Raw genomic sequence first — 12,445 nt, 5'->3', positions numbered from 1 at the left:
TTGGTAAAACTTAACAGATCGACAGAGTTTGAGAAGATGTTTCCAAACAAGACAGACGTCTTTCCATGCAAATGGGACCAAAGAGCATTTAAGTCCCATCTTAAAACTCATTTGTATAATCTAGCCTTTAAATAGACCCCCCTTTTAGACCAGTTGATCTGCCGTTTCTTTTCTTCTCTCCTCTTCTCCCCTGTCCCTTGGGAGGGGGAGTTGCATAGGTCCGGTGGCCATGGATGAAGTGCTGGCTGTCCAGAGCCGGGACCCCGGGTGGACCACTAGCCTGTGCATCGGTTGGGGACATCTCTGCGCTGCTGACCCGTCTCCGCTCGGGATGGTTTCCTGCTGGCCCCACTATGGACTGGACTCTCGCTGATGTGTTGGATCCACTGTGGACTGGACTTTCACAATATTATGTCAGACCCACTCGACATCCATTGCTTTCGGTCTCCCCTAGAGGGGGGGGGTTACCCACATATGCGGTCCTCTCCAAAGTTTCTCGTAGTCGTTCACCGACGTCCCACTGGGGTGAGTTTTTCCTTGCCCGTATGTGGGCTCTGTACCGAGGATGTCGTTGTGGCTTGTGCAGCCCTTTGAGACACTTGTGATTTAGGGCTATATAAATAAACATTGATTGATTGAAATTCAACATCGATACAGGATTTGTCATCAGGAATATCTTTAATTTCGACATCGATACAGGATTTGTCATCAGGAATATCTTTAAATTCGACATCGATACAGGATTTGTCATCAGGAATATCTTTAAATTCGACATCGATACAGGATTTGTCATCAGGAATATCTTTCAATTCAACATGGATACAGGATGTGAATGTCTCGGCTACTTTATGAGACTCACCATCTCAGCAAAGCCAGCGTTTTAAACAATTCCTGTAAGTATCCCACCTTGTGATAGTGAAAGCATTCACCTCTTCATTCCTAACAGACGTAACATGCATGTAGCATATTTTGTTGTTCTTTTTTAGAACTTTTTGAAGGTGTTTTAGAGTATTTTCCTCTTCATTGCTAGACGTTTATGACATCGCCATCTTGGATCTGCTCGGCTACCTGATTGGTCGAATGTGAAGCACGTGACAAAAACGTCACCTCTTGAGACGTAAATATTGTTACGCAAAGCAAGAAATAGTCCCGACTTTAAACACTAATTTAAAAAATACTCCTGGATTTCCGGTGGAGAACTTTTTTTTTCTCATTAAAAACCAAAATATCTTTAAGAACCAAAAATGATTTAGTGGCCAGACATGGGAACCAGATGAAAGGAAAAACGGGTTCACCTTACGGCCTATTATTCATATTTTGATTGATGTCAGCCATTTTGGGCCAAAGTGTTCTTTATTTTATCGTATTTTTTACTTCCTCTTATAACACAGTATCTACTGAAATGTTTAATGTATAAAACATCATTGTTTAGCAAAATGTACCATGTGTATGTTCAATTGTACAGGTTGCTATTCACTTATTTTTATTTGATCTTATTTCATTTTTTTTGTATGTTTCATGGTTTAAATTCAAAGTAAAGTATACCAATGCTAAAATACTTGTCTCAAATGTTAGTTATATGTATTAATATCAATTTGTGAGAGAGATTCTGTTTCCAGAATGAATGTAAATACATTTACAAGAAAAAACAGCTGCATAAGATTTTAGTTTTTTTTTCATTCCTATTTTTATACATTTATGGCTCTAAAAAAAAAACACCAGGATATTTTGCAGAGAACTTTTAACCTAATGTCAAAAATGGCATTGTCTATGCAAAAATAGAGTAGTGCCCAGACGTGGGAAGGAAAATCACTTTCTAGCCACTTTTTCCTGGTTCACCTTTTGACCTACTGGCGTTCAAATCCAGTTAGGCAGGATGTCTTGGTTGTTTTTTTTAATTTCTTGTTTTATCCTTTTTTATTAATTTATTACATTTTAGTATTTTAGGTGATGTATTCTGCACTTCTTTTAAGGTATATTTTACTATTGTATTGTATTCATCCTTCTGTGTTACCATGTTAATGTGACACTGTGTGTGAACTCTTGTGAAATATCCACTGTCATGTTACTCTTTATAGTTAATTAATTAGTCAATTAATAAAATATTTACTGAGTCCTGCTGCTGTTTCACTTTTATTGTGGTGTTATTTTTCTACCTGTTAAGAGAAGTATTTAATCTAAATATATATATAATCCATATTTATTCAGCAGAGCATTAAAACGTGGATCTGACAAAAAGTAAACACAAATGTTGTCTTCCTCGCTGATAAAACATGGTAGCAACATGCATCTGCTAGCTCATGATCGCCCCCACTTCTCAGTGTGGCGAGTTGGAGTACTACAAGAAGCACTAATACAGTGCTTAAATCTGTATTTTTAGTCTTATTATCAAGGAATAATGAGGTCACACTTATATTAATGCTAAGGTTTCGTCCAGTAGTGGACCGGTAACGAAGATGTCCTCTCTTCAAAGATGAGAAAATAGAATAAAATAGCTACATATATAATATTCAAAACATGCACACAACTTAAAAAGTAACTACAGAACAACATATAAGACTAGAAGATGGGAAGCACTACATACAACATCAAATATACATTCTTATTATAGGTCCAGGGTTTAATAGTATTGTTGATGTTCTGTCTATCCTTCCAGTCAGGGGCTTATTTATTTTGTTTCTATCTGCAGTTAAGCCCGATGCTATCACGTTAGCTCCGTAGCTAAAGTGCTTCACCGATGTATTGTCGTGGAGATAAAAGTCACTGGGAATGTCCATTTCGCGTTCTCGACTCTCATTTTCAAGAGGATATAGTAGCCGAGGTGGTTTAAAATACAAATCCGTGATCCACAATAGAAAAAGGAGAAAGTGTGGAATCCAATGAGCCCTTGTACCTCAACTACGGTCAGAGCGAAAAAAGATACGTCCTGCACTGCACTCTAAACCTTCACTCTCACTTTCCTCATCCACAAATCTTTCATCCTCGCTCAAATTAATGGGGTAATCGTCGCTTTCTCGGTCCGAATCGCTCTCGCTGCTGGTGTAAACAATGTGCAGATGTGAGGAGCCTTTCAACCTGTGACGTCACGCTACTTCCGGTACAGGCAAGGCTTTTTTTATCAGCGACCAAAAGTTGCGAACTTTATCGTCGATGTTCTCTACTAAATCCTTTCAGCAAAAATATGGCAATATCGCGAAATGATCAAGTATGACACATAGAATGGATCTGCTATCCCCGTTTAAATAAGAACATTTCATTTCAGTAGGCCTTTAAATTACATTTAGCACAATCACTGTTTAAGTGTTTTTAAATCCCTGCACAATGTCATGTGTGTGGTCATGCTTTGCTTTGTGGAGAAACGCTTCTTACAAACAGAGCAAGTAAAAGGTTTCCCACCTGTGTGTGTTCTCATGTGCAATATAATTTCTGTCTTAGTGTTGAATCTTTTAGCGCAAGCTGAGCAGGCAAAAGGTTTCTCTCCAGTGTGTGTTCTCATGTGTGTGGTCATCTGTTCCTTTCTGGAGAACCTCTTCTTACAAACGGAGCAAGTAAAAGGTTTCTCACCTGTGTGTGTTCTCATGTGCAATATCATTTCCTGCTTAGTGTTGAATCGTTTAGCACAAACTGAGCAAGTAAAAGGTTTCTCTCCAGTGTGTGTTCTCATGTGTGTGGTCATGTAATGTTTTGTGGAGAAACTCTTCTTACAAACAGAGCATGTAAAAGGTTTCTCTCCAGTATGTATTCTCATGTGTCTTGTAACATTACTCTTCATTCTAAATGATTTCCCACATTCAGAGCAGTCAAAGTGTTTGTTGTTAGTGTGATGTCTCGTATCACCTTTAGAGTCATTTTTACTCTCCAAAGGTTTTTGGATGTGGTCACTGTGATCAGAAGAGTGTGACATCATGTGGTCCATGTCTGACAGTGGAGCAAAGATGCTGTCTGGTTCTGACTTTATATCTTCACAATGCTCTCCATCAGCTTCTGTGATGTGTTGACTTACAAGCTCCGCCCCTCTGTTCTCCTCACTTTGACTGTGATGAAGCTGTAAGGACTGAGCTTCATCTTCATCATGAAGCTGCTCCTCTTTAATGTGGGAGGGGGCCTGTAGCTCCTTCTGTCCCACACTGGTGTGCCACTCCTCTTCATGACTCCCCGCTGACACCCGCTGGACGTCTGCAGAACAAATGAGGTGTTACTGTATTGAAGTTTGCAGTATTCAAACTATTGACATGTGAGCTAGGCCAAATAGACAGTGATGGGCAAGCTATCTGGACAATGTAGTAAGCTAAGCTACAAGTTACTCTCAATTAAATGGAGCTAAGCTATCCTCAGAGAATTGTAGCACGCTACACTACAAGCTACACTGCAAAAGTAGCTTGCCACATCAAAGCTACATTTAACAGCATTTATACATATATATATATATATATATATATATATATATATATATATTGTTGGAAGCAGATCAGAATCATATCCATATTTAAGTGTTACTTCTTTCTAAACTCCTATAGTCATATAAAGAATAGCTAGTATTCTTCCTTCTTTTGAGTCTCATAGTAAGGTGTTGGCCTTTTAGATTGGAATGTGTCAGAGTAGAGATAACTCGGAGTAGTCTAAACAAAGGGAGTGGGGGCGAGGGACAGAGAGAAGATCACGGGACTTCCGGGGGTTTGAGGGGAGACCGAGCTAGACCGATCTGGACCGGGCTAGGGAACGCTTGGGTGCTGGGTTGGTCTCAGGTTTGTCCTCTAAGCTTGGAGAATAAACCACAAAATACCAATTACTGCCTGTTGATTGAATATAAACATCATCTTATGTGCCATAAAAAGAATCTGGGAGAGACTAGCAATTTGAATTCCTCATTGGAGGAATGCTGGTCAACGCAACAATTTGGGGGCTTCGTCCGAGATGACACGCTGTTGATTGATGACTTCTTGCAATCTTCTGGACAGACTCAATTGGCCAATTCAAGGTAAGCAGAACCTTTCTTTTTAGATAAAATCTGCGTTAGGAGTCTGTCCTGAAGTCTGTAAATCAAACACTGTTTTTTAATCCCAGGCACAGATTGGTGATTTTGATAGATTGATTGCATTTTTGCCGAGCCTGCCATTGCATTAAAATTGTAAATAAGTGGTCAACTCAGGCCATTGTGTCTCGATTACCGTGACGGGCAGTTTCATTGACGAGTGAACTAATAGTTGGGTGTAGCTTACCCTGGGAATTTGGTCGTCCCTTAATGAGTACGGGTTGCAAGATCCCAGTGACGATAATAGGGCACTGAAACGTACGGAAAAGGCTGGAGGCCATTTGTAAAAGGTACAATAAAGACTCCCGGGTTGGAAGATCCCAGTGCGATAAAGGCACTAGAATTAAGAAAATATAGACACAATGGCCTTGGAGTGTGACAAACAGAAATGTGATGGCAGCGGGGGAGGAATGTGATGAATCATTACTGTTTAATGATCAATTGAATGGACGGTTGTCGACAATGGAATTAGCAGGTAGAGTTAAAAAAAAAAAGAACATTCCTTGAAAGGGTTAAGAGGGAGTTTACAATACTCGAAAAGTTGTGAACTCAAACGTCTGGTAAAATAAAATAAAAAAAGTAACTGGAAGTTTTATGGTAAAGTGAAAAGGAAAGAGAGTGCTCGTGTGTGTGTGTGTGTGTGTGTGCGTGAGTGCTTACGCGTGCTCGTGTGTGTGCGTGCTGCTGAGTGTCAAACGACCCGCCCAGACTTTGACTAGGCCACCGCCCCCTACTCCAGTGACAAGAGAAGGAGGTATTAACACGCCCCTCTAAGATTAATCTTGCCTCCGAAAATTAACCCCTTCTACACGTCTGTCCATTTTCCTACGGCAGACATTTTTGACAAATGACATTAACAATAGGGGAAAAGGATGTTTATAACCTTACGTTACGTGAATGGTTTCTAGGAGAACAGAAAATAGAAACATTGTGTGAAGTGTAAGGAAGAGTTAGGGTACAGGAGGTTGTTTGTAAAGGAAAACGAAAGTGAAGGAAAGATGAGAAAGTGACAAATGAAGGTATTCGTAAATGGTATGCTGTTGATTGTGGTTAGCTGCAAGTTTGTTTATTTGTTTGTTTAGTTGTTTGAGTGAAATGGGAAGAAATCAATAGGAATAATTAGATGCAAAATGGAATAAAACTATGAGTGCGATAGAAAATGAAGGAATAAATGAAATAAGTTCATTTTGGTCATATAATCAACCATCAACCATCAATCAATCAATGTTTATCTATACAGCCCTAAATCACAAGTGTCTCAAAGGGCTGTACAAGCCACAACGACATCGGCCTATCCTATACATTCACTGAACATTAAATTACCTGGAACATCAACGTTAAAAGAGAAAGTATTAACCCCTTATTTTGCAAGTCTGACCATTTTCCTCCAGCAGAGGGCGGTGCACACCAGACATTTTTGACACATGACAATTATAGGGGCCTACTTTAATATAAGTCTCTTGCCGATGCATACATGCAAACCATTGTTGACCTTGTTTCCCACCTGTACCTCCGGGAGGGAACCTTTGGCCAAACACTTTGGACAAAGTTAACCCTGATATACACGGTGCCAAAAACAATATATGGCAGGACATTTTATTCATCCCATGCAAAATAGGGCTAATGACAGAGCAACAAGGAAACGACTACTTAAATTACAGATCGCTGAAGATAAAAGGTTAAAAGAACCAAAAGGTCAAAGATCAGCTAGGGTATATTTGGCAGTGGGTGACCTTGCTTTTGAGTTCCAACAGGTGGAGGAAAGAATCCTCAACAGACGTGCGGTTGGACTCGGGTGGTGGACAACACGATGCTTCAAAGCCGGTCTGGGGTAGACACTGTTTCGGCTGTGACCAGCCTGGTCACTGGAGTCGGGACTGTCCGAACATTTATCATTAACAATAATCAGACTCTGACACATTCCATAGTTTTAACGTTTTTCCCGTGGTAACAGTCGAAGAGAAAGTCAGACACAAATACAAATAGACGGAATAGAAATGGAAAGAGTAAATGAAACCACATGTCTAGGTATAATGATGATAAATTAAACTGGAAATGTCATGTAAAAAATATACAACATAAAGTAGCAAGAAACACGTCAATAATGAATAAAGCAAAACATGTTCTAGACCAAAAATGACTTCATATTCTCTACTGCTCACTAGTGTTACATATCTGACTTATTGTGTAGAAGTATGGGAAATAAGTACAAAAGTACACTTCATTCATTAACTGTGTTACAAAAAAGATCAGTTATAATAATACATCATGTTGGATATAGACAACATACAAACACTTTATTTATTCAATCACAAATACTGAAATTCCACCACATAGTGAATTTGCAAACAGCTAAAATGATACACAAAGCAAACTATAACCTGCTAGCCAAGAATGTACAACAATTCTTCTCAAAAAAGAGGAGAAATATAATCTTAAAGAAAAATGTAATTTAAAACATTTGTATGCACGTACAACACTTAAGACCTTCAGTATATCAGTATGTGGAATTAAATGATGGAATGGATGAAGCAAAGCAATCAAACAATGTACTAATATGATACACTTCAAGAAACTCTTCACACTTAAAGTGTTTACAAAGTACAAAGAAGAAGATAAACATTCTGAATTTATTTCATCCATCCGTTCATTTTGTAGATAATCTTACTCATCTCACCATATGAAATATAACTTACTTCACTCATTATTACTTATTTATTTATTTAAAGGCCTACTGAAAGCCACTACTACCGACAACGCAGTCTGATAGTTTATATATCAATGATGAAATCTTAACATTATAACACATGCCAATACGGCCGGGTTAACTTATAAAGTGACATTTTAAATTTGCCGCTAAACTTCCGGTTCGAAACGCCTCTGAGGATGACGTATGCGCGTGACGTAGCCCGGCGAACACGGGTATGCCTTCCACATTGAAGCCAATACGAAAAAGCTCTGTTTTCATTTCATAATTCCACAGTATTCTGGACATCTGTGTTCGTGAATCTGTTGCAATCATGTTCATTGCATTATGGAGAAAGAAGCTGAGCAAGCAAAGAAGAAAGTTGTCGGTGCGAAATGGACGTATTTTTCGAACGTAGTCAGCAACAACAGTACACAGCCGGCGCTTCTTTGTTTACATTCCCGAAAGATGCAGTCAAGATGGAAGAACTCGGATAACAGAGACTCTAACCAGGAGGACTTTTGACTTCGATACACAGACGCCTGTAGAGAACTGGGACAACACAGACTCTTACCAGGATTACTTTGATTTGGATGACAAAGACGCAGACGTGCTACTGTGAGTATGCAGCTTTGGCTTCTAAACATTTGATCGCTTGACCGTATGTGCGCAACTTTTTTTTGCGTATGTACGTAACTTTTTAAAAATATATAAGCTTTATGAACCTTGGGTTAGGTGAACGGTCTTTTGGGCTGAGTGATTGTGTGTGTTGATCAGGTGTTTGAATTGTATTGGCGTGTTCTATGGAGCTAGGAGCTAGCAGAGGAGCTAGGAGCTAGCGTAACAAACACGCAGGTGTTTTTATGCAGGATTAATTTGTGGCATATTAAATATAAGCCTGGTTGTGTTGTGGCTAATAGAGTATATATATGTCTTGTGTTTATTTACTGTTGTAGTCATTCCCAGCTGAATATCAGGTCACCCCCGGCTCTCACAGCATCTTCCCTATCTGAATAGCTTCAACTCCCCACTAGTCCTTCACTTGCACTTTACTCATCCACAAATCTTTCATCCTCGCTCAAATTAATGGGGAAATTGTCGCTTTCTCGGTCCGAATCTCTCTCACTTCATGCGGCCATCATTGTAAACAATAGGGAACTTTGCGTATATGTTCAACTGACTACGTCACGCTACTTCCGGTAGGGGCAAGCCTTTTTTTTATCAGATACCAAAAGTTGCAATCTTTATCGTCGTTGTTCTATACTAAATCCTTTCAGCAAAAATATGGCAATATCGCGAAATGATCAAGTATGACACATAGAATAGATCTGCTATCCCCGTTTAAATAAAAAAAATTCATTTCAGTAGGCCATTAAATGGTAAATGGGTTGTACTTGTATAGCGCTTTTCTACCTTTTTAAGGAAATCAAAGCGCTTTGACACTATTTCCACATTCACCCATTCACACACATTCACACACTGATGGCGGGAGCTGCCATGCACGGCTCTAACCAGGACCCATCAGGAGCAAGGGTGAAGTGTCTTGCTCAAGGACACAACGGACGTGACTAGGATGGTAGAAGGTGGGGATTGAACCAGTAACCCTCAGGTTGCTGGCACGGCTACTCTCCCAACTTCGCCACGCCGTTCCCGTTTATTTTTACTGTGATTACTTATGGAGTATATTGTGAATACATTGAGAACAGGAAGTGAACAAAAGTGTTAGCAACTGTTATGTAAAAGAAAAGGGGTAGGATTAAATAAGCTCTGCTTCTTCCTACTCCTTTTCCAACATGTTGAAAAGACAAACTGGAAATTGTGATGTATCATGTTGTATGCATGCATGTGTGATGTATCATGTTGTATGCATGCATGTGTGATGTATCATGTTGTATGCATGCATGTGTGATGTACCATGTTGTATGCATGCATGTGTGATGTATCATGTTGTATGCATGCATGTGTGATGTACCATGTTGTATGCATGCATGTGTGATGTATCATGTTGTATGCATGCATGTGTGATGTATCATGTTGTATGCATGCATGTGTGATGTACCATGTTGTATGCATGCATGTGTGATGTATCATGTTGTATGCATGCATGTGTGATGTATCATGTTGTATGCATGCATGTGTGATGTACCATGTTGTATGCATGCATGTGTGATGTATCATGTTGTATGCATGCATGTGTGATGTATCATGTTGTATGCATGCATGTGTGATGTATCATGTTGTATGCATGCATGTGTGATGTATCATGTTGTATGCATGCATGTGTGATGTATCATGTTGTATGCATGCATGTGTGATGTATCATGTATGCATGCATGCATGTGTGATGTACCATGTTGTATGCATGCATGTGTGATGTATCATGTTGTATGCATGCATGTGTGATGTATCATGTTGTATGCATGCATGTGTGATGTATCACGTTGTATGCATGCATGTGTGATGTATCATGTTGTATGCATGCATGTGTGATGTATCATGTTGTATGCATGCATGTGTGATGTACCATGTTGTATGCATGCATGTGTGATGTATCATGTTGTATGCATGCATGTGTGATGTATCATGTATGCATGCATGCATGTGTGATGTACCATGTTGTATGCATGCATGTGTGATGTATCATGTTGTATGCATGCATGTGTGATGCATCATGTTGTATGCATGCATGTGTGATGCATCATGTTGTATGCATGCATGTGTGATGCATCATGTTGTATGCATGCATGTGTGATGCATCATGTTGTATGCATGCATGTGTGATGTATCATGTTGTATGCATGCATGTGTGATGTATCATGTTGTATGCATGCATGTGTGATGTATCATGTTGTATGCATGCATGTGTGATGTATCATGTTGTATGCATGCATGTGTGATGTATCATGTTGTATGCATGCATGTGTGATGTATCATGTTGTATGCATGCATGTGTGATGTATCATGTATGCATGCATGCATGTGTGATGTATCATGTTGTATGCATGCATGTGTGATGTACCATGTTGCATGCATGCATGTGTGATGTATCATGTTGCATGCATGCATGTGTGATGCATCATGTTGCATGCATGCATGTGTGATGTATCATGTTGCATGCATGCATGTGTGATGTACCATGTTGTATGCATGCATGTGTGATGTATCATGTTGTATGCATGCATGTGTGATGTATCATGTTGTATGCATGCATGTGTGATGTATCATGTTGTATGCATGCATGTGTGATGTATCATGTTGTATGCATGCATGTGTGATGCATCATGTTGTATGCATGCATGTGTGATGCATCATGTTGTATGCATGCATGTGTGATGTATCACGTTGTATGCATGCATGTGTGATGTATCACGTTGTATGCATGCATGTGTGATGTATCACGTTGTATGCATGCATGTGTGATGCATCACGTTGTATGCATGCATGTGTGATGCATCACGTTGTATGCATGCATGTGTGATGCATCACGTTGTATGCATGCATGTGTGATGCATCACGTTGTATGCATGCATGTGTGATGCATCACGTTGTATGCATGCATGTGTGATGTATCACGTTGTATGCATGCATGTGTGATGTATCACGTTGTATGCATGCATGTGTGATGTACCATGTTTTATGCATGCATGTGTGATGTATCATGTTGTATGCATGCATGTGTGATGCATCATGTTGTATGCATGCATGTGTGATGCATCATGTTGTATGCATGCATGTGTGATGCATCATGTTGTATGCATGCATGTGTGATGCATCATGTTGTATGCATGCATGTGTGATGCATCATGTTGTATGCATGCATGTGTGATGCATCATGTTGTATGCATGCATGTGTGATGCATCACGTTGTATGCATGCATGTGTGATGCATCACGTTGTATGCATGCATGTGTGATGCATCACGTTGTATGCATGCATGTGTGATGTATCACGTTGTATGCATGCATGTGTGATGTATCACGTTGTATGCATGCATGTGTGATGTATCACGTTGTATGCATGCATGTGTGATGTATCACGTTGTATGCATGCATGTGTGATGTATCATGTTGTATACATGCATGTGTGATGTATCATGTTGTATACATGCATGTGTGATGTATCATGTTGTATGCATGCATGTGTGATTTGTCATGTTGTATGCATGCATGTGTGATGCATCATGTTGTATGCATGCATGTGTGATGTATCATGTTGTATGCATGCATGTGTGATGTATCATGTTGTATGCATGCATGTGTGATGTATCATGTTGTATGCATGCATGTGTGATGTATCATGTTGTATGCATGCATGTGTGATGTGTCATGTTGTATGCATGCATGTGTGATGTATCATGTTGTATGCATGCATGTGTGATTTGTCATGTTGTATGCATGCATGTGTGATGCATAATGTTGTATGCATGCATGTGTGATGTATCATGTTGTATGCATGCATGTGTGATGTATCATGTTGTATGCATGCATGTGTGATGTATCATGTTGTATGCATGCATGTGTGATGTATCATGTTGTATGCATGCATGTGTGATGTATCATGTTGTATGCTTGCATGTTCCAAATAAAGTCAAAGTCAAGTCAAGTCAACTAACACTTGGTGGACATTCAAGCCACAAAATGCAAATGGAGTATTGTTGGTGTATTTTGGATGGTTATAGAGGACCTCCCATTGGCTCCATTGCAAGTGGACTTTTATTTACATTTATG

General features: G+C 39.5%; 2 protein-coding genes across 3 annotated transcripts in view; one reads left to right on the top strand and one right to left on the bottom strand.

Moving 5' to 3' along the window:
* Nucleotides 1–12,445, top strand: part of LOC133636342 (oocyte zinc finger protein XlCOF6.1-like) — a 66,194-nt gene that overhangs the window by 1,758 nt on the left and 51,991 nt on the right. The gene's annotated exons all lie outside the window — the stretch shown is intronic.
* The window catches only part of LOC133636335 (oocyte zinc finger protein XlCOF22-like), a 520,633-nt gene that overhangs the window by 487,682 nt on the left and 20,506 nt on the right, over nucleotides 1–12,445 (bottom strand). Inside the window, exon 4 of one of the 2 annotated variants that reach the window (XM_062030283.1) lies at nucleotides 672–4,176. The exons of the other annotated variant lie outside the window; for it this stretch is intronic. Within the exon in view, the coding sequence (XP_061886267.1) occupies nucleotides 3,290–4,176 (887 nt within the window). The 3' untranslated portion in view covers nucleotides 672–3,289. Of the gene's footprint in view, nucleotides 1–671; nucleotides 4,177–12,445 lie in introns of those variants that run through there. 2 annotated transcript variants of the gene reach the window in all.

The sequence above is a fragment of the Entelurus aequoreus genome, linkage group LG20 (genome assembly GCF_033978785.1).
Source record: "Entelurus aequoreus isolate RoL-2023_Sb linkage group LG20, RoL_Eaeq_v1.1, whole genome shotgun sequence".
Lineage (NCBI taxonomy): Eukaryota > Metazoa > Chordata > Actinopteri > Syngnathiformes > Syngnathidae > Entelurus > Entelurus aequoreus.
The sequence above is the reverse complement of the archived record's forward strand: the minus strand, read 5'-3'. Positions and strand labels throughout refer to the sequence as shown.